The sequence below is a fragment of the Mustela erminea genome, chromosome X (genome assembly GCF_009829155.1).
Source record: "Mustela erminea isolate mMusErm1 chromosome X, mMusErm1.Pri, whole genome shotgun sequence".
In the NCBI taxonomy this organism is placed as follows: Eukaryota; Metazoa; Chordata; class Mammalia; order Carnivora; family Mustelidae; genus Mustela; species Mustela erminea.
In genome coordinates, this window is record NC_045635.1 from 93,849,557 (window position 1) to 93,873,253 (window position 23,697).

A 23,697-nucleotide genomic window follows, 5' to 3' on the forward strand; every position below is an offset into this window, starting at 1 on the left:
TCCTAGTAGTTTTGTGGATCTAAGAGGATTTTGAAAATCACAGTGAAGCTAAAATATATGTATTTGGAACCCAGCTGAAATGAGGTCTCCATTCAAGGTTCCCTTTCATTGTACCTTCACATTCTCAAGGACATTGCTTTTCTGCATCAATCTCTCTCCATTACAGAATCATTATCATCATGAGTCAAGTATTTGGCCAATTTAGAAAAAGCCTCTGTTTTTTTTTTAAGATTTTATTTATTTATTTGACAGAAAGAGAGAGATCACAAGTAGGCAGAGAGGCAGGCAGAGGAGAGGAAGCAGGCTCCCCACTGAGCAGAGAGCCGGATTCGGATTCGGGGCTTGATTGCAGGACCCGAGGATGACCTGAGCTGAAGGCAGAGGCTTTAACCCATTGACCCACCCAAGCACCCCAGAAAAAGCCTCTCTTAATCCTATATTCTCCTCCAGCTACTGCTCAGTTTTACAGCTTTCCCCTGTAGCAAAACTTTTTGAAAGAATTGTTTATACATGCTGTTTTCATTTTCCTCACCTCACAATGACTCCAGTATCTATAACTGCAAAACTGCTCCTCTAGGACATCATTAGAGTCTGGCTGACTCCAATGGTCACTTCTCCATCCTCATCTAGCAACTTGAATCAACATTAAACACAATTGGTTACACCCTCTTTTTCAATGTACCCTCTTTCTCTTGGATGTTGTGACCCTGCATTCTTATTTTTCTTTTCTGGCTTTTCTTTCTGAGTCTCCTTAGTAGGCTCTTTCTTTGTGGAGGAGCATAGCAGATAAGGACCCAGATTTTCAGGCTGTGCTTTCCAATATGGTAACCACTAGTCACACTGTGGCTATTATATTTAAATTAATAAATTAAATTAAATTAACATGATTAAATATTTATTAAATTAAATTATACATTCAGTCCCATCAACCTAACATTTCAATTGTTCAATAACAACATGTGGCTAAAGGCTAACACATTGGATAGCAAGACGCAAAAATTTTCCATCATTACAGGAACTGCTATTGGATGGTGCTAGCTAGAACCAGACTTCTAGAATTTGAATCCCAGCTGTGCCAGTTTATCAGCTGAGAGTCCTTAGGCAAGTTACTTAATCTCACAGAAAAAAAAAAAAAAAAATCCCTGCCTTCATAGAGTTTATGCTATCCCTACAGTGGGAAAATATGGCATGCCTAAAATGTAGAAGGGAGATCTATAAACATTAATAGCTCTCTGAGAGATACTGGTGAATGAAAAATGCAAGGTTCAGAATGGTATAGTTAGTTATATAGATAGATAGATATATAATATGGTCTTGATTGAATAAAATAAAGATATGCTCATATTTTTATATTTATTAAAAATTCTGGAGAGATACAAAAAAACTCAATGGTCCCTTTGGGGAAGGGAGTCAGGGTTAGGAAAAAGACTTTGACTTTGCATTTTATACATTTATGTACTATTTTATCACATACAAAAATTACTTTTGATTAAAAATAATAAATTTAAATGTACACAGTTTGGCATTTTTTAGTTAATCTATTATACAACCATTATTGTAAGACAAACTAACTCCAGGACATAGTAGCTTAAAACAACATCCATTTTATCATATCTCATGAATCTGCTGGTCACAATTTAGTCAGGACTCAGATGAGCGCTAGCTCCACTGCAATTGGCTTTAACTAGAGTCATTCAGTGATATTCAGATGGCTTGAACGGAGGGCCTAGGACTGCTTTACTCACACGTCTGGTGCTTTGGAAGGGATGACTGAAAGTTTGGACTCAGCTGGGCCTTTCTCTATTTCCAAACATTTCTGGGACTTTCCATTTGGTCCCTCCAGCAGAGTAATCAAATATTTCATATTGCTGTTCACAACATTTCATAAAATATATTTTTTAAAATTTTACTACATGTTTTGTTGCTGCTCCTGGCACCTCTATATTACAAGGAATAGCTGCTAATATGGTTGGCACTATCATGTATGTTTGGGCAGCTGACTGGAAAAGGATCAAGGATGGCACAGGATGTCTCTTCTTTTCAGCATTAACCAGAAAAGTGCTAATACGGAGGCCTGTAATTGAAGAATATGGGCAGGAAATGTGACTCATGGATGAGACACGCTTATGCAGTTGGAAGAATTTGAAAGAATAGTTCAGAAAAGGAACTGGGAGGGTTTGACTCAAGCAGGATTCAGCAAACCCTTCATCCCTAAGGATTAACAGAACAGTATTCAGGGCACTGAAGAGAGGGGAGCCAGAGCCCTTGGGAAGACATGGTGCAGGGAGAAAGGTAAATAAGGAGGAGAATGTAATGGAGAAAGAAACAATAAAAAATATTGAGTAAAAAGAGAAAAATAATGATCCTATGGCAAATGTGATTGATGACCATCAACTTGAAAGAAAGATAGTTGCACACAAAATTTCCCATTTGTGAACTAGTCCCTTGGGGGGGGGTGGTGACTAGTGCAGAAAACTGCCAAATGACTATGTACAAATCATGCCTGCAATTTTTTACTTTGGCATTTTATATTAACCAAAATAGCAACTCATTCTATGAGACCAATGTTACCTGCATACCAAAATCCAACAAACATATCATAAGAAAGAAATTTATAGGCCAATATTCCTAATTAATATAGATACAGAAATCCTTAATAAAATGCTAACAAACCAAACCAAGCAACATATAAAGTGGATTATATACCATGGCCAACTATGATTTATCTCTGAGATGCAAGATTGGTTTAACATATGAAGAGCAATCAATAAAATGCATGTGATCATCTCAGTAGGTGAAGAAAAAGGATTTGACAAAACCCATCACCCTTTCATAATGAATGCACTTAACACACTAGAAAGAGATAAAAAGGAACATTCTCAACCTAATGAAAGCCACACATTTAAAAAAATTATTAACATCAATACTTAATGGTGAAAAACTGGATTCTTTACTCCTTAGGTCAGGGATAAGATAAGGATGTTTGCTCTCACCAGTTCTAGTCAATATTGTTGTGAAGGCTCTAGCCAAGGCGATGAGATAATAAAAAGAAATAAAAGATACCTGAATTGAAAATGAAGAAGTAAAACTCTCTATTCTCAGATAACATGACTTTGTATATGGAAAATCTTAATCTATTCCAAAGTATCATTAGAATTAATAAAGGAGTTCAGCAAGTTTGCAGGATACAAGGTCAATATAGAAAAAACACTTGTATTTCTATACACTAACAATGAACAATCAAAATATAAAATTAAGAAAACAATTCCATTTATAATACTATAAAAAAACAATACAGAGGCCTGGGTGGCTCAGTCATTTAAGCATCTGACTCTTGATTTTGGTTCAGGTCATGATCTCATGGGTTGTGGGATTGAGATCCACACTGGGCTCCATGATCAGTGGGGAGTCTGCTTGAAGATTTTCTCCCTCTGCCCCTCCTCCACTCCCTCTCATAAATATATAAATCTTAAAAAAACAATACTTTGGAAGATATTTCACAAAAGAAGTGTAAGACTCATATACTGAAAACTACAAAATATCATTGAAAGAAATTAAAGTAAATCCAACTCAGTGGAATGTCATCTTGTGTTCTTGGATTAGAAAACTTAATATTGTGAAAGTAGCAATACTTTCCAAACTTATATACAGATTCAACACAATCTCTATCAAAATCCCAGCTGGCTTTTGTGCAGAAATTGACAAGGTGAACCTAAAATTTACATGGAAATGCAAGAGATAGCCAAAACAGTCTTCATGACCTTGGGTTTGGCAATATAGTCTTAGATATGACACCAAAAGCACAAGAAACAAAAGCAAAATAAGCAAAACTGGATTTCATCAAGATGAAATAACTTAGTATTTCAAGGGATATCATCAAGAAAGTAAAATATGACCCACAAAATAGGAAAAAAAACTACTTGCAAATCATATATCTGAAAAGAGTCTAGTATCCAGAATACATTAAGAACTCTTTCAACTCAACAACCATAACAAAAAAGGCAAATAACCCAGTTAAAAATAGGTAAAGAATTTGAATATATATTTCTCCAAGGAAGATATAGGAAGGTTATGTCCAATAAGTAAATGAAAAGAAGTTCAACATCATCTGTTATCAGAGAAATGCAAGTTAAAATCACATTGAGAGGCCACTTCATACCCATGGGGATGGCTATAATTTTAAAAAATGAAAAATAAGTATTGGTGAAGATGTTGGGAAATTGGAACCCTTGCACATTGCTGGTTGAAATTTAAAATGATGCAGTCACATTTGAAGACAGCCTGGCAGTTCCTCAAAAGACTTAAACATAGATTCACACTTGACCTAGCAATCCTGCTTCTAGAAATCCACCCAAGAAAAATGAAAATATATGTGCATCTAAGAATGTGTACACAAATATTCATAGCAGTATTATTCATAATATCCTGAAAGTAGAAAAACCCAAGTATCCATCAACTAGTGAGCAGATAAACAAAATGTGTTATAGCCATACAATGGAATACTATTCAGCCATAAAAAGCAGAAGTATTGATACATGGTACAAATGGATGAACACTGAAAACAATATGCTAAGTAAAAGAAGCAGACCTAAAAACCACATATTATTTGATTCCATTTATGTGAAATTTCTAGAATAGGCAAATCTATATTGGCAGTGGCTTCTGGGATATAGGGGGGAATGGGGAGTGACTGCTTATGGGTATTAATTTTCCTCTGGAATAATCTGGGATTACATAGTAGTGATGATTGCACAACTTTGTGAATGTACTGAAGACCACTAATTATAGCCTTTAAAGGGGCAGATTTTATGGTATATGAATTGTGTATCAATAAAGCTATTATTTTAAAGAGGAGAATTATGTGTCTAACAACCATGTAGGAGAAATGTGCTAAGTTTCAATTTTATCTATCCTGACTGGCTGGATCAGTGGTCTGCTTCCTTCTTCTTCAGAACCTGCCCCCAAATATTTACTGATTCCTTCACCTATGGCAGAAGGTGCCAGAGAGCTATGGCTTGATCCAGTAACACTGGACATTCCAGGGTCCACATTTGTCACATCTTATATAGAGCCCTTCCCTCATGTTATATTTGTATAGTGAACAACCCCTTTCTCCAAAAATGAGTCACGTGAGACCCAAAAAAGTCTGAGGCAACAGAGAGAAAGGGAAGTATTGGAGCATAAGCTATAAGGAATAGTTGTCCTCATTGTTCCAAAATCCTCTCCTACAATTGAGAATAATCAATTGTATTTCTACTTCTACTCCCTTCTACTCCCTTCCATCACAGTAGGTTGGGAAAATATTTTGAAGACTTTCAGTTAGAGACTAATCTATTCCCAGTTCACATTAGTGAACTTAAGCCATTCTCAGTGAGGACTGGCAACCATAAAAGAGTCCAGAGGTACTTCTGTCGTCCATTCTAATACTTGACAGCTCTGGCCATTAATATACCAGTAACAATGTAACAATGCCAGTAACAATTCTCCATATTTAATCTAGTTCATAATGCTTGGTGTAAACCAAATGACCTCTTGTTACATCCTTGGTAGAGAGTGAGAAGAGATACTATTGATTTATAGTTGGAAAACAGTGCCTGGGAAAGAAACAATAATAGGAACTAGGAGTTTTTCAGAGAATGACAAATCATCAGTCTCTAAGCATTTGAAATCCCCCTGTAGATAGAGTTTACCCAAACTGGTCACAGGACTCTGGGTGAAAGTGCATAAAGAATGTGGAGAGATATAATTTTAAAAGAGGAGTTTAAGTCCTTTGTGAGTTAGTGAGGCCAAATGAATCTGGCCAAGCCAACACTTCCCACAAGCCAACATAATGACAGAGACTCAGATAAGCACCACTAGCCAGCAGAGTCCCCTTCAAGAGGTAAAGCACTTTGAAAACTAGATTCCCAAAAGAACCATCACTACCATCCTGCCCAGGCCACCTTACCTAACCGAAATTGATTGGAGACATTCCCACATGTTTGCATTATCTCCGGGCTATTCCATCCTAAGGGGTATAATGCACAGCCCGAGCTTATCAGCAGCCCTGGAAAGAAAAGCATACAAATAGGTAGAAAAAATATAACAGATTTTCTGTCACCCAAAATTTCTCTCTGGATTAGCTTGGCTCAACTTCTGCCTCTTCTGTTCAAAGTTTATCTTTCCCCTTTAACCCTAAATGTCTATGACACTACCAACTCAACAGAATTTCTTTGCCATGCCATAAGCAGTGAGTTGAAGTAGATAGTAGAGGGCAGTGTTGGGAATTGAGACAGGCCAGTGTACTTTTTACAACCCAAATGTTCTTGACAATAACTTATAACACTAAGTTGAACTTCCCAGTCCGACTCCTCTTCTATCTTGGTCTGATATTCAAGGAATAACAATGTAGAGACTGCTACTCTTTCCTAAAATTCAGCTTTTTCTAAGAGTCAAAAAGTCCCTCTTAGTTGAAGGTAGGTCATGATTTCTATCACTTGGAATCACTTCTATCTCAGCTGCCAGACTGAGATCTAGAGAAAACATACAAATTGGGTAGGCTTCTCCTGGTGAGGAAGGCACCACACTCCCTCTTCCAGAAATAATTTCTTATTCTGAGAAATCATTCCAGCTTTATGCTAAGCATTTCTCCTTTATTTGGATTCTAATGCTTTTCACTACACCCCTTGTCTTCCTGTCCATTTTGTTTAGGTTATTTGGTCACTACAGAGAAACTGTGGGATCTTGGTGATAACCTTACTCTTCCAACAAAAGGTACAAGACTGGGTCTGCTTGCTGACAGTGCCTTCCAAGGGCAAGTGCATCATCCCCAGCTCTTGCTTACTGCCTAGGTTTACCTTTTATAACCTACAACACCCCCAATCCTGCCCCATGCCTTTGGTGACAGTGAGTTGGACTAAGCATTGACACTGGAAACAAAAGTGACAAAATTGGGGCACCTGGGTGGCTCAGTGGGTTAAAGCCTCTGCCTTCAGCTCAGGTCATGATCCCAGGGTCCTGGGATCAAACCCCACATCAGGCTTTCTGCTCAGCGGGGAGCCTGCTTCCTCCTCTCTCTCTCTCTCTGCCTGCCTCTCTGCCCACTTGTGATCTCTGTCTGCCAAATAAATAAATTTAAAAATCTTTAAAAAAAAAGTGACAAAATTCATTGGCTGGCCAGTGAAAGCTGACATCATAACCTGGCATGAAGAGAAGAGTTGGGCCAGATTCTTCTTTCTGGAAATTTTAATCAAGAAACAGAAATGCTGAGCTAGTTAGCAGATAGAGTAGAAGTTAGAGGAAAAACACCAAGAGGTAGAATCAAGTCTGTGTCAAGCTGAAGCCAAGTTCAATTCAAAGTTATGGACAGATGTCAATTCTGGGGAAGCTGAGTGAACTGATTGCTAGAGAAAAAGGATACAGTAGTATGAAGCAGATACACCGTGATGAAAAACTCCATACTCCCCCTGAAAGAGCTACAGAAAATCCAGTCCTTCCCAATGGCTTTCCAGTTTCACTTTCCTTGTGTTATAATAAACTCCCTTTTAGTGAAAGAACTCAAGTGAGTCTCTCCTACTAGCAACAAAGAGAGCCTAATAACAAGAACACTATACTCAGGTGCTATACCAAAGGTTATGGGAAAGTGATGTGCCACGAATATAAATGCAGAAACTAGCACATAACACAGAACCTCCACAGCGAAGGTGTTTGACCAATGATGAATGAACAGCATATTTAGAGGTTCCAGAGCTCTGGGGCTCAGCTGGACAGTGAAAGGCAGAATATTCCAGAGACTGCTGGCCTCCCCTCCACCTCTCTTTCCCCACTGAGGAAGATTCCATATACACTCTGAGAAGCTAATAAGCCCTCTTTGTCTTAAGATGAATCATTTTGCAAGAAGATCACAAAGAACTCTAAGCTTGTCTGCAACATGGCAACCAGCTTTTCTCACTATTCCATGAGTCCAGAGAAAAAGATGAGGGCCTTAAGAAATAGCAAGAAAGGCTTATCTAGGGGTGCCTGTGTGGCTCAGTCAGTTAAGTGTCTGCCTTTAGCTCAGGTCATGTTCCCAGGGTCCTGGGATTGAGCCCTGCATCTGAACAGGAAGTCTGCTTCTCTCGCTCCCTCTGCCCCTCCCCCTGCTTGTGCTCTCTTCCTCGCTCTCTCAAATAAATAAATAAAAATGTTTTTTTTAAAAAAGAAAGGTTTAAATAGGATAATAGTGATAACTTTCTGACAGTGAGAGAGGGTTTAGAAACTAAAAGAATGACCAATTAAGGCTAGAAATTCCCTTCAGTGGAATGCTTAAAATTAGAAGGCATTCTTATCTGTCTCATAGTCTTAAAGGAAATGAAGCTGGTCACTCAAAGACTTTTCTAGGCTCTGGAATTTATCCATTGACAATGGAACAACACTCCTATTTGTTTAGGGCTTCCTTTGTTTGCTTGTTTGTACCACAGATAAACTGAAATCCTGAGAGATGAGGAGGTATGAGCCAGAATATGGAACCCAGAGTATGCACAGTGGGTTAAGGACAAAATTGGAAATGAAATCTAAGCCTTTTCCTGCTTCTAGTATATATTGAGGGAAGAGTTACTAAAAAGTGAGCTTTTCCACACAAACTAGGAAGAAAAGAACATAAGTTCATAAAAGTACAGCAGTTCTGCTTTCCAACCTCCACATTCAGAGCCCTGGGACTGGCATGAACTCTGATTTCTCAAGCAGGTATTCCTGCTGGCTAAGTGTCTGCCTCAACATGGCAAGGGAACCTTCTACTTTCCTCAGCCCTCTCTTGTTCCTCAGACCTTACCAGGTTGAGGAGCTCAGGTCAGGAATTACCTCCTCCAGGAAGCCTTTCTCACCAGCCCCAAGGTCCCACCTCCAGACTAAGTTACATATTCCTTCTTTTTGTTCCCATAGCACCCTGTGCTTAAACCTGTGATTAAAATATCCCGAGATATATATGCTTTACAACTGACTGAGGTCTGCTCCCCTCACTAACGTGTGTGTTCCTGGAAGGGAGGAACACTTGGCACCTGGTATGTAATAGGTGTCCAATAAATGCATCTGTTTCAGAGTATATTATGTGTACCTGACAGACAGCTTCCTTTTCCCATGCTACCAAGGGGGAAGCCTTCTGAAAGTATCTTCATAGCAGGGATGGGAGATCATCCTAGACACCAGATACAGACATAGAATCTTAAAGAGAGAAAGGCCTCTGGAGTTTACCTACTCCAATTTGTCCCCATTACAGATGTGGATATTGAGACTCAGAGAGGGAAAGAGATTTACCTATGGTCACGTTGCCAGTTACTGACAACAGTTTTTCCCACTAATCAGAGTGATCATCAACCCTTACAAGCTCTGCTGTTCCGGAGATGGGTATCCAGAAATGACTACTTTTTGATAACAATATCTCTAGCAAGCACTAGGAATCTTATAGGTGTTCCATCCAGAGAGACAACACAACACAATGACTTCAGAGAACAATATCGTATTCTATACTTGAAAGTCATTAAAAGAATAGATCTTTAATGTTCTCACCACACACATACACAAACATGATGTGAGGTGATGGATGTGTCATGCAACCTTATTATGGTAATCATTTCACAATATATATGTGTATCCAATTATCCCATTGTACACCTTAGACTTACAGGGTGTTGTATGTCAATTACATTTTAATAAGATGGGAAAAAAGAGAGAACAGGTTCTGTAGTCAGTCTAGATTTAAGTTCAAATTCCAATTCTGCCACCTAGAGTCTGTATGTGACTTTTGGCAAGTCACTTAATCTCTCTGTGCCTCATTTATCTTGACTTTAAAATGAGAATATAGTACTCCATCTTATAGGGCTGTTTCAAGAAATAATACTTAGAAAGTGCTTAGCATATAGAAAGTGTTCGACAAAAAAATTATTTTCATTAAACAGCAGCCTCTCCGTATGACTCCTCTCTCACTTTGCACCTATTTTCTCCATGCTAATTTCTTCCTCAACTCTTTGTCCTCATAAAAAATACAGCTGAAAAGTCAAATGCTCAACAGGGCTCGATTCAAAAGCTTCCTGGCTGGAGTTGTTATCTTGCAATTTTTTGCAGGCATCAAGCCAGAGACTAGAAATCTTGGCCAGGCATGTGTTCTGCCCCAGTGCATGTGGCCCCAAGCTCTACCCAACCAGGCCTCCTACTCTTCCCATTCCCTAACCTCCCTCCTGCCTTTTAGATAGATGAGTGCAGTAGCTTGTACACAGGCTTCATGGAGATGTTTGACTTGTAACTGATAGCTGATTCCATCACATTTGCTCATAGCTGGAGAAAGATGTATCCTGGGAGACATATTTTAAAAATGAACTCACAAGGTAATTTATCCTCAGTTATGTTTGTTTCCAAAAGTTCTCATCAATTTGGGATTCTGAAGATGAGCTTCAAATAGAAATGCAGAAGTCATTTGCCAGTGCCAGGCCTTGCCATCTTCTGGAAGAGTGGGGATTATTAAAAAATGTTGATTCTTGGGCCTCAGCCGTAGATATTTGATTCAACAACTGTAGCCTAGGAATATGCATTTCAAAAGCACCCTAGTGATGCTGATGCATCTGGTTCTGGTACCAACACTTAAGATAAACACCACGAAAAATATGAAGAACAGCAGCTCTGATGGCAGAGAAAACTAGTTTAAACCCCAGCCCTGCCACATATGACCTATAGCCCTGACTCCCACCTCTCTAGGTGCTGTTGCTAACTCCTGGACTTATTACCTCTCCAACCACATATGTCCCCTGGTTCAGCTAGGAACTTTCTTATTCTCATCTGCCTCTAGAAAGGGTATTTTATTATCCTTATTTCCCTGCTATACAGTGACCAGTTGGACTGACATCTTGCTTCCCTTCCTCAAGTTTTCTTTCTACAAGAATCCCCTATTGCAAAATGTACCAAATGTCCTCCCCAAACATGGTTGCTATGGCTAGAATTCACTTCTCTGACCAAGCAGAGGACTGGAGTTAAGCACTTTACTCTGTTTCAGCTCAAACCTTCACACTCACCTTCTTGGATGAACTTGGAACCCTCTTTGAAGCTACTTCTCAGCTACAGTCAACCTTCCCCTGATGCCAGAATTACTACTTCACCACATCCCAACAGTTGTATAAACTCCTCCAAACTGCACATTCTCCATTAGGTAGATGACAAATCTTTGTCTCTGGGCAGAGAAAGCCCTCTCCCTGGGTGCTATCGACCCCCTTCACTTACCCCTGCCTAAGTACAAATACTGAGTGTGCAATCATTGTTATACTCTCCACCAAATATCTGTCTAAATATGATTATTAGGTAGTCTGAATTTACTACCTGAGCAAAAGTCTAGTATGGGTTTATTTGTTATTAATTTGCTCAATTTATTGCTCTTAGAGCACTTCAACTCAAACACAGTAGAAAATTTTTAAGTCTGCCCTCCAGCTATAATCTCAGCTTTTCCTGCCCAGGGAGCTCCCCACTCACTCTCCCTTTCATTGGACCCCATATTCTCTCGGAGTTACAAGACAATTTACTTCTGTCAGCGATATTTGAAGTAGATCAGGGGAGTCTTCACACAGAGGCTGCATTTGACATGAACTTTGAGAAATAGGCAGATGTTTACAGACAGAGATGGAAGAAAAGGGAATTCTAGAAAAAAGCAACACTGTGAATGAAACTGAGCAGAGGCTCTAAAATTTTAGCGTGTACTGGAATCATACTGGAGAATGATAACAAGTCAAAGACAGTAGTTACCTTTGCTGTAGGAACAAGGGACCGTGATCAGGATATGAAGGCGACTATAACTGTATTGGTAATATTCTTAAGCTGAGTGGTACATACCTCTGAACTATTTTATACTATATTTTAAAAAATAAATCAGTCTGAAAGGCTGTGTAAAATACAGAGTGGAAGACATCAGTTCTGATTCAGTAGGCTTAGAATGGCACTAACAAGCACCCAGGTAATTCTTACACAGGTGTTTCATGGACCACTCTGAAAAACATTGTGATAGCATTTCATCTTCAAGGGGGTAAGGAAAAATCAATAGTACCAGTGCATAAAGCTCTGGGCTGAGATTCAGGAACCCTGACCCATATTCTCTGTTCTGTTCCAATTTGCTATGCAAATATTTGCTACTTAAATACTATTTACTTGATCCATTCATCTGTTGATGGACATCTAGGTTCTTTCCATAGTTTGGCTATTGTGGACATTGCTGCTATAAACATTCGGGTGCACGTGCCCCTTTGGATCACTACGTTTGTATCTTTAGGGTAAATACCCAATAGTACAATTGCTGGGTCATAAGGCAGTTCTATTTTCAACATTTTGAGGAACCTCCATGCTGTTTTCCAGAGTGGCTGCACCAGCTTGCATTCCCACCAACAGTGTAGGAGAGTTCCCCTTTCTCCGCATCCTCGCCAGCATCTGTCATTTCCTGACTTGTTGATTTTAGCCATTCTGACTGGTGTGAGGTGATATCTCATTGTGGTTTTGATTTGTATTTCCCTGATGCCGAGTGATATGGAGCACTTTTTCATGTGTCTGTTGGCCATCTGGATGTCTTCTTTGCAGAAATGTCTGTTCATGTCCTCTGCCCATTTCTTGATTGGATTATTTGTCCATCAACAGATGAATGGATCAAGAAGATGTGGTATATATACACAATGGAATACTATGCAGCCATCAAAAGAACTGAAATCTTGCCATTTGCGACAACATGGATGGAACTAGAGCGTATCATGCTTAGTGAAATAAGTCAAGCAGAGAAAGACAACTATCATATGATCTCCCTGATATGAGGAAGTGGTGATGCAACATGGGGGCTTAAGTGGGTAGGAGAAGAATAAATGAAACAAGATGGGATTGGGAGGGAGACAAACCATAAGTGACTCTTAATCTCACAAAACAAACTGAGGGTTGCTGGGGGGAGGGGGTTTGGGAGAAGGGGGTGGGATTATGAACACTGGGGAGGGTATGTGCTTTGGTGAGTGCTGTGAAGTGTGTAAACCTGGTGATTCACAGACCTGTACCCCTGGGGATAAAAACATATGTTTATATAAAATAAAAAATTAAAAAAATAAAAATAAAAATAAATAAATAAATACTATTTACTACTTTAAATACTATTTTCCCAAACAGAAAGCCACTTTTATCCTTGTTTAGCATGGTAAGGATAAATGAAATGATGCCAGTGAAACTTTGAAGGATTGTCCAGGAAATGCATGGTTTCCAGAGAAGATAATGGTTTTTAGAAAAATAGTTCCCTTTCCTTGATTCAGGTCCTCAGTGATCTGTCTCCAGTGGCAATTTTCATTGAGCTTGAAGCATATAGCATTAGGACCGTGCATGGAAAAAAAACACTGGTGCCTGTCTGGGTATGTTGAATTCTATCTCCTTAAAGAAAAAAAAAATGTCCAGGGTGAAGTTTCTCACTTGAGTTGAAGAAAGGGAACACAGTGTACACATCAGAGTCACTGGGGAGATTTTTCAAAACACCAGACTTCCACCTGTTCCTATGTATATCAGAATGGGAAAGAGGATGGGAAAGATGGGGAGTCCACATTTTTTAAGCACTCCAGGTGATCCTGATACATTCCATGCTCTAGAAAGTTTCTTGGCCTCCCTCAAGTAACTCAATCCAAGATCTTACACTTTTTCCTGCCAAGAAGTTCCTTATATTTACTTCTCAACTATTTCTTCTTTGTTTAGCTCTTACCGAAGATAGAGAACAATTCACAAGCATCTTGCATATGTATACACAGGGGAATGTGAATAATGACCTTGTTCTCAGGGACTAGGGGCCAGCTGGTTGGAAACCTCAGCATCCCCAAGGTTGAAATAATCTCCTGGCCAGATGTTTCCTTCACCGGTTGGAGCAGGGCATGAAGGTCCCAGTGGAAGGCTCTCTGGACCCTAGGCTTGTCCAGCTGGATCAGCTGCAGGTGGAGCAAATGGGACCCAAGGGCCCCATCAGGTCACCTTGCTAAGTCTGACTCAGGCCAGCAGCTCTTTATTTCTTCCTGTCTCTCTCACTTCCCACCGTTCATCTCTGTGGGCAGCTGCCAAACTGGGGAACAAGAGTCAGGAGGGGGAGGAGGTTGTTCTTAATGGATACTCCATCTCTTCAGTGGTTTGGGGTCTGGCAGAGATAAACCAGACCTAAAACAAATTGGCTCCACCCACTAATGTATTTCAGTTAATGCACTAGCTGCCGAGAAGCTGCCAGACCTGGAGCAACAAAATCAATTCCCCTTAGCTGAACAAGCTTAAACTTAACCCCCACAGTTCCTTCTCTTGTGTCTTTTATCCATGGTGCTAAACATGCTGTTCAGGTTTAGCTTCCTGACACTGGCAGAGTGTATCTATGTAAGAGGTCAGATCCAAGGTCTTTGAAGACCCTTGGGTTATATGATCATGTGCCAAGGGGCTTCTAGAAAATATGATACGTCCAAGCAGTCTTCACCATTCCCCTACATCTGATAAAAACGTGACAGGCACCAGTTTCTAAAAAGGTAGTAGGAATGACACTCATTTGGCTGTTGGGAAGCTGTTAGAATTTAGCAACCTGCCCAATATCATTCACATATCCAGGGATAAACCTTGTACTACCATGCCTTGGGTGTTGACTCCTTCCATGACTACTGTCAAATGGCGTTTTATTCTTGAACTTTAAAATCCCTCCTCTAAGTGTAAATACTGTGGCCATGCTCCTATGAGCACGAGTCAATGAGGAATCATTCTATAAGGGGAAACATATGAGATGTAAAGGGTGCTGATGTTTTTACTTCCTCTGTATGACACCTATCACTCAGCCCAAATACCTCCCCACTCAGTCTATGAGTATCTAAATCTCCATGACCTACCCACATACCTCCTCAAGAATTTTCTTTGATTTTCCTGACCTAGGAAGTGGGACAAACTAAAACGTATCCTATGGAGAATGGCAAGGGTTTCATAAATGTCTCAGTCAAGCCCAAGCAAGCTGGGAACAGAAGCCACTGTTAATGGTTGGAGTCTGATGGAAGCTGTTGCTACTGGCCTTCTGATTTCTACCAGTTAGTCCCTCCTCACTCTCTGCTAGCAACTCTTAGAAATTCAAATGAAGCTAAGTTGCCACTCTCAAATCAGAAAAGGGCTCAGGGTGGTAGACTGCTAAAGGCTACCAGACAGGGCTAGCCATAGAGAGATATAGGCCAAATAAGCAGTCACTACAGTCTGTCTGGTACCTAGCATTTCACTTTTAGAGCTGTATTTCTTTGGTGAGGATCATACATCAAACTTGTTAGTAATTAGCACTTGTGTCTACATGTTTATCAGATCACTGTCCTCTGAGATAACTATCAGAGATCAAGGCTTTTAGATACCAAGTATATTTAGAGTACACATTGTTATCCCTGAAAAGTGGATCTGGATAATATCATTTAATGGGCACTATTCAGGCAGAAGAAGGTGATGACATGGAGGGCGAACAAACCAGATATCATCTTTGCTGCTAGTCAATTTTGCTGCGAATAAAGTCTTGGTGTAAATGGCAGTTTAGGGAGTCCTAGGCTGGGTGTTTCAAAGGAGTTCCCATTCATAGCCTTTGGGTTGGGTAAAGGGGAGGGGCTGAGAGTGGATTTCTCCATAAATAAACACTTCCCACCCCTACCCCCACTGCCAAGCTCCACAACCTACCCAACCCCCACAAAAGTCTTACCTCCCACGAACTGTGCTGCTCCCATGCAACGTCCCATCATTCTGGAGATGAGTTCCTCCATGCAGCAGCCCAGGACAGCAGCCAGTGCCACGAGGAGCAGCAGAGCACAGCCGGCACCTGTCACCACCGTGCACATCTGCCAGGCCAGGCTTGGGATGGCATTGAAGCTGGCATAGCGCCCACACTCTTCCACCATGATCAGACTGTGCCCCTCTCCCCGCACAGGGTAGTTGCACCTCCGGAATGTGCTGAATGACACTGGCTTCCCCAGCTGGGATCCAAAGAGCCAGTAAGGCAGGAAGTAACTGGTAGAACTGGCCACAGCAGTAACAAGGGACAGGAAGGCCCAGAGGGTCCCCACCAGTGTCAGGCTGCTCCTCATGGTCCCAGGTTTCTCTGCAGGGATGGGGAGATGAGTTGGGTCATAGCACCAAATGCAGAAAGTTAGCATGTAGGCTCCATTGGCCTATTTTTCATCTGGCTAGCCAGTCCTAGGACTTGTTTATAGACAACGTGGTCTTTGCCTTTGGATAAGATCATTCTTTCGAGGCCCATTTAGGTCCTTCTGGGATTCTGCTTTCCAGCACTTTTCCCATCTTCCCTTCCTCCCACCTGATTCAGAGTTCTAGGGTCTCTAGGCTGCAATAGAAGAACCATAGAACTGAATTAGTGACTCTTCGGCCAACTCAAATGCAGCCTAATTAGTGAGCTTTCAACTAACTCTTGACATCTACCTAGCATGAAATGAGTGGTAGGAGCTGAAACTGGAATGAAACCAAGGCAGCCCAGAGAATCGTCAGCTTCCAGTGGAATGGCCTTGCTGTCCTGGGAACCTGGAAGAAGATGGTATCTCAAGGGGGTCAGAAACCAAGTTGTTTTCAGAGAATAAAGGAAGAAGGAAGGAAGAAGATGGAAGACAACTTACAGGGCTGCCCCTCCTACAAGACAGAAGAGGGAAGGAGAGCTCACTATGGAGTTACAGGATATGCCCATGGGACCTATGTAGGATATCCAGTAGTGCATCAGTATGAACTGTTCACAGGGTTCTAACATTTAGAATAAAACAAGGGGTGTCTGTCTCACACCCCATGGTTGTCACTGAGTGAGCACTGTTCAGTCACTTTTTCCCCCAAAACAATATGGGATGCAACTTTCCAAGCAGTGAGGGTTGTTTAACTCTAGATGGGCTACTAAGAAAACCTGCCTCATCCTTTACTCGATATAGTCAGGAAAGCTTCTCGTCTCTCTGAAATGGATCAAGTACCCCCTACCTGGCAGTAGGAACATACATCTGTAACTGTAAGGACATTTCAAGGTGCCTTCTGGAACAAGTAATCTCAGATTCAAGATGCTGAGTTTTTTCAGATCTAATCTCAGCCCAGCTCACAAATGGCTTTCACAGACCCCTCTGTTAAAAATCAACCACTTCCCTCCCAACCCCATTAATCTGCCATTGCTTTCTGGCCTCAATTAGGGCAGAGACCACACTGCAGCTTGATGACAGCACCGTGAATGTCTCCAGCAGGCAGATGGTGGAGTATATTTCAGAAACTTCTCCATGATTCATCACCGTTGCTTAAAGCTACAGGTGGTGGGAGAAAGGTTCAGCAGTGGGGACACAAGGTAAGGGGGAATACAGGCACTGGGAGGCACTGGGTGTATGGGGCTACCATACTGCCCGTCTAAGACATTGTCAGGAACAAGCAGCAGTTACACTCAGGGTCTTGGGGACTGTGCCCAGCTGTGGACATTTTCACAAACAGCATTAAACAACGTCTGGCACAGAGCAGACACTCCAACTCATGTTTGTCTAATGAAACCCATTTCATAGAAGCAGCCAATTTCCAGGCTGGTAAGGACTGTAATGAATCACCTAATTCAACCTTCTTGTTTTACATATGGGGCACATGGCCCAGTAAAGGGGGAAATCATTTCCCCCAAGTCATAGAATAAGTCAGCAAGCAGCAAAACCGGAATAAGGAACCTGATCTGCAGATTCCTGGGCGAGTACTTATCTACTACATAGTACTAACACCCCTCCCCCAACACTTTGCAGACTGGAATCCAAAGAGGAAATGATTTACCCAAGGGTAAAGGGCTATGAGTACACTGGCCAGACTGGAGCCCAGTTATTTGATTCTTAGCATAATGCTCTGTTTTCAGTCTACCACAATTCCCCTCCTGAAACATATGTATTGTCTGCTATGTGTTTTGTGCAGGAAGAGAGAAGGGATCATAAATTGCAGGTGCTTACTTTGGAATGCCAGGGCCTGGGAAGAAAGTGCCCTGAGCTGGGCCCCTGGGAATGAGGTTTTGTACCCAAGGTGGGCAGGGTGAGAAGAAGATGTGATGAGGGACTGAAAGCCAATGGGAGAAGAGGAACTAGTTTTAAGTAATTGCTGTTAGAAAACAGGTACACTTGGCCACAATGAGATAATGCTTATGCTTGTTATTTTAGAGTTTGTAATATTATGAGAAATGCAAGCAGCCCTCTATTATGGTCTCACTTCCCAGTGAAGAAGCCCAGGCGGGAGGATGAGAGGAAACCAGCTGACAAACGCTTAGGGCTGCATCAACATACTCCCTTCCAAAGGTCAGTATTTCATGAACTCTGCACAACAACCCTCTCTGTTTGGTTAAAAATAAAATAAAATAAAAAGTCACCTCCAATTTACAAATGAGCACAGTGAGGGTCAGAAAGCTAAGTGACTTGCCGAAGGTTGCACAGTAATTTAATGGAACAGCCATTACTTCGCACTTCTCATTCACCCACCACCTTTCCCCCATGTTCTCCTTTATCACCCCAATAGTATTACAGTTAAAAGCCTCTGTGGTTTCCCAGCCAGAACTTGAAAAAAATGTTTAAGAATGGGGAAAGAATTAGAAATGCAAACTGGGAAGGTAGGAGGAAGGCCGCTTTCTCTAAGCAGTGTGTAAACCAGTAGAATAAGAGCATTAGCCGTTTCAAGCTCAGCAACTCTAGTCAGAACCAACCCCATATGTTGCCCATAAACGTCATCACTTTGAGATCAAAAGTCTCGGTATGACAACCAGTAGAAGGGCAGATAATTTAAGGTGGAGAAAGAAACGTTATCACTGAGTGGTACCTAGGCTATACTAGAAATAAAAGATGGGGGTCTGACATTAGATTATCATCATCTGGGGGCACCCAGGTGGCTCAGTCGGCTAAGTGTCTGACTCTTGATTTTGGCTCAGGTCATGATCACAGGATTGTGAGATCAAGCCCTGTACCCAGCTCCATGCTCAGTGCAGAGTCTGCTGGAGGTTCTCTCTCTCTCTCCCCACCCCCGCCCTTCCCCAACTCATGTGTGCACAGGCGCACACGCAGGTTCTCTCTCTCACAAATAAGTAAATAAATAAAATCATTATTTTGAGAGAGAGGACAGTGTGCAGGCATGGCAAGGAGGGGCTGACCATATCTCTTCAGAGATATGATCGTCATTCTAATACAGAGGAAAAGGGAGAGAGAGAATCTCAAGCAGACTACACACTGAGTGTGGAGCTGGATGCAGAGCTTGATCCCATGACATAGAGATCATGACCTAAGCTGAAACCAGAAGTTAAATGCTTAACCAACTGAGTCATCTGGATGCTCCAATAAATAAAATCTTTTATTTATTTTTTTAAATTGTTAAAAAAAGATGATCATAATCTGTAACAAATAAGGATGTTTTAAAAAAAACTACAATACTACCAACCACTGTCACTATAATTTTATTTTTAAAATGGAATTTTGAAGCCAAGTTGTAAGAAGGCAGAATCACAAAATCCAGTTTAAATTACGTATGCTTAGCGTTAGAGAAACTCATCAGCTTTCAGAATTTAAATACTTTTAATTTCAGGAAAGACCCATTGTCCTTATTTCACTGAGGACTAGGACAACCAATCATGCCAGTTCTCCTGGAACTAAAGGATTTCCTGGGATGTGGGACTTACACAGTGACAAAACTAGGAAAGTTAATCACCCTCTTTAGGACTAAAGGTGTGGTGAGCCAGCACTGTTCGAGGACAACAAGCTGAGAATCACTGCCACAGATAATTCTCTAATGTTCTCTTCCCAGGACTCAATATGAAGTTAAAAGTGACCATGGCATTAAACAATGGAGAGATGAAGCCTATGTATTCTGAATGTAAACCTCTCTGAATCATAGATGTGACCTCATGAAGTCAAGGAAGAGAACTCAGAGATCCAATTGCTCAATGTTTTCTGAGCATAGAATAAGCCCCAACCCAGCTTCACCTGTGGCTATTCAGGGAGGCACTGGGCCATGCGGAGTCTATGCAAGCACACTGCTACATGTTCACATGTGCCAGACAAGGAGGTACATTCAGGAAAACGCTTTTAGTTCCTGTATGGCTTGCAATGGATTTCCACCCATGACACTCTTCCAAAGCAATCCAAGTTCAATCCCAGGAACTAGCCAAGTCTCTTTGCACTCACATAAATAAAAATCATGCACAGTGCTATACTTCATTCTATCTTTATTCTTTCTGTATATGTCACGTATGCAATGGCTGTGTTTCCCTGTCCTGGAATTCTAACCACACAGTTACACTGGAGTTCAGAAAACAAGAACTCAACTCTGGTGCTCCTGCTAATTTGTCCAGTAACAAGACATTGATAGGATTCTTATTGATCCTCTCTCTTTAGGTGTCACATGGTCCCTCATCCCTTAGTTTCTTCATCTCCTAAATGGGTCATGTGCCTGTTTCTGAGAGTAGTTGTATGAAATGCAGTGAATGTGGCCAGAAATTTGTGACAACCAGGGTGGAAGCATGAAGTGTGTTCTGTATTTACTGTCCTTACTGAAGGCTAATGCTCACTAATCTTTAGAGAGATGATCATCATTCTAATTCAGACTCATGGGTAGGAATCACTTCAACATTTTGAGGCAGGAAAACCACCTAAGCCATACATGTCAAATGGTTATCTATATTGCTTTTAAAGAACTCCAGAGAAGGGAACTCTGATTTTTCTCAGTATGTTAACAACTCTCCCTGTCAATAAATCATTCATTTTGTCTCATTTGAAACCTTCTGTGCTGTAACATAAGGATAATTTCTTTGGTTGCATCCTCAGAGAGAATGGAGAAGAGCTTGGCTGGTCTTCCAGATGAGAGCCCTTAATCAACTCAGATTGCTGGGAGCTTACCTTTAGCCCTCTTCCCCCTAAAATGAGCATTCTACCTCTCTCTGTGGTGTCTCGTTGTCATGTCTTTGATTATTTGTTTTCACCTTTTCACTCTCATGTGTATGTACTCATACATAGGCACTTATTATCAAATGAAATTGGAAAAACTCTTGTTATTTTTTGGGTGGAGGAAAAGAAACCAAGTCTTTCCTTGACCTCATTTTATCCCCAGTCCTCACAGACAAAGACTCAAATACTTTTGTCCCCATTTGAGCTTGTCATACAACTTTTGAGTTAAGGAAAGCACTACCTTACCAAAGGTAACAGGGTCCAGGCAAAGCACCCAGTGAGTTAATGACCAGAATATGAAGTGGTCAGAAAGGGCGTTTCTGACTTGCAGCTGCTAAAGAAAACATGGTTGCAAGACTATTGGTCTCAGACTGGTCTGTATGGAGTGGGTTTGTTGGCACTGGTGTTGGCAAAGGAATATGAACAGGCCTTTCTCCTCATGCCCCCCAGATGGTGTGCATTGCCTACCTGCCAACCCTGTTACAAACACATCATATGCAGTGTTGAGACTTTTGTAGGAAATGAGCAAGATACACAGGCAAATGCTTCTGGTGGTAAATAGGGCTACACTCTAGAGTCATGTCTTTGCCCAACATAGTTCTTTGTATAGAGTTGGATATATAAGTACCCTGAACCTGAACATTCTAGATCTTTCTACTTTAGACAGCCCCAAGCATTTCTCTCCTTATTTCCTGCCACCTGAGTCCTTCAGGAATTATTCCTCCTCTGTATATCTCTGCAATGGGAGTGACTCCAAGTTCTCCTATGCCTGAAAGCATCACATGATGCAGTTACTATAAGGGCTTTATTTCCCATTTGTGTAATTGATATATCAAAAAAAATGCACACATTTAGCACATACATCTCAATGAGTTTGGACATATGTTAATATTTTTAACACCATCACCACAATCAAGTTAATAAAACATACTCATAACCTTCAAAAATTCCTTGTATTGGTTTGTCTTTGTAAAGAATACAAGGTGAGATCTATCTTCTTTATTTATTTCAAAGTGCGCACAACACTGTACTGTTAACTTCAGGCACAAAGATATATGGAAGATCTCTAGAATTTACTCATCTAGCATCTGAAACTTGACACACATTGGGCAACAAGTCCCTATTCCCCCCCACCACCACCAGTCCCTGGCACCACTATTCTGCTCTGCTTTTAATGTCTCCCTTTTGACCTAAGCCTTATCTTTCAAATTCCTCAGCTGTCATGCTTGCTGATCTCTTTCTAAGCCTTCTCTCTTCTTCCCTCCTCTTTTATTCTGGAAATAAAAAGATTAGCAAAACTAACTATTTGGTTTATTTGTTTACTTTCATCTGAGATGTTCACAAACAGGTAAGGCAGTTGAAGGCAGGAAGTTAGAGAGTACGTGGAGACAGAAGACCAACTGAATCACTGACAACCTGGAAGGCTATTACTGAATAATCAATTTGGCCATGCAGAGAGAGAACCTTACAAAGATCCTCCATGTCAGGTCCTGGGCTATTCCCTTTCTCTAGAGCTGGAGGTTGAAAGGGTGGGAATTGGAATGATTTCCCTAAATTTCATATGAACACCTCCCTTTCCTGCAAAAAAAGTTGTGCTTACTGAGCTCCCCATTTGTCTTCTGCTTTGATGAGGTGCCAATTAGAACTCTTTGTCCCAGTTCTTATTCTGACTAGACAGATGCCACTACCATCAGTGATCAGTTGGTCAGCTCGGAGTCACATTCATCAGTTAGAAACCATTCCTACCAGCCTGCTCTGGCAAGACACTGTTAAGTCTTGTCAACAGTGGGCTAACTCGTACTGTATCTCTCTACACCCTTAGTTTCATGGTCCCATCCTTGCTGCTGTTGCCCAGTAGAACCTCTACCTGTTGCCTTAATAGGGAATAGAATGCTACCACAGCTGACCACCTCCATTCAGTGAACCTGGACAGTATAGGAAGAAGGTGGGCTAGATGCTTCACCAACCACTTTGGCAGACATGAGAAGCAGTGTGGTATATTAAAAGCATTTCTCAAAATGATGGCCCCAACCCCTCTGCAATAGAAGCACCCTCAGTGCTGTTTAAAATGCACACTATGACTCTCCTTCTCAGAGTCACTGAATCACAATTCATGAGATTTGCATATTTAAAAAATTTCTCAATTGACTGGAAACTGATGATTGAGAAATATCATTTTAGTGGAAAAAGGTCCAGGTTTTGGATTCAGATCTGAGATGGGGTCCTGAAGTCTTCCCTTTACAGGTTACATGAACTTGAGAGGATCACTTAAAACCTCATGGTCTCAGTTTCATCTATAAAATGGAGATGATTAAACATAGTTCAAGTGAAATGACATCTGTGGTACACCTAACACTAGGCTGTGTGCTCATTATTCTTCTCTCTACTGGAAAAGATTCCATTCCACCATAAGTAATAGAGAAGACTTGAAGTTTCCCAAGAAGCCGAACATCACCACAAAATGGAACTATTGGGCCCAATGTTCTTTTCGAGAATGGATTTATAGTCAAACTCTTTCAGGTTTTTCTGTAAATCATCATGCTTGGCACATAGTAGGAACTCATAAATATTTATGGAGTGAATACAATCTTTTGTTTCCAGCCCAACTGAATGACTTCAACATCTGCATTTCAGTTTAACCCCATCACCCCATTTTGGTCCCATAATCCCAATTTAGGCAATTCTAAGAGACCAACCCAGCACACCAGCAAACCGGATCCTCTCTTCTTTCTATAGCTGTCCCAAGCAAAATCCTTCCCTCTGCTCCCAGAGACAGGCACTTCCTCTC

General features: G+C 41.0%; 1 protein-coding gene across 2 annotated transcripts in view; it reads right to left on the reverse strand.

Annotated features, from left to right (window-relative positions):
* LHFPL1 (LHFPL tetraspan subfamily member 1) overlaps nt 1-23,697 on the reverse strand; it is a 99,387-nt gene that overhangs the window by 22,021 nt on the left and 53,669 nt on the right. The window contains exons 3-4 of one of the 2 annotated variants that reach the window (XM_032331691.1): nt 15,689-16,084; nt 5,948-6,046 (exon numbers count right to left, since the gene is read on the reverse strand). In XM_032331691.1, coding sequence (XP_032187582.1) covers nt 5,948-6,046; nt 15,689-16,070 — 481 coding nt within the window. In that variant the 5' untranslated portion in view covers nt 16,071-16,084. The remainder of the gene's footprint in view (nt 1-5,947; nt 6,047-15,688; nt 16,085-23,697) is intronic. The other variant, XM_032331692.1, reaches the window with a different exon arrangement.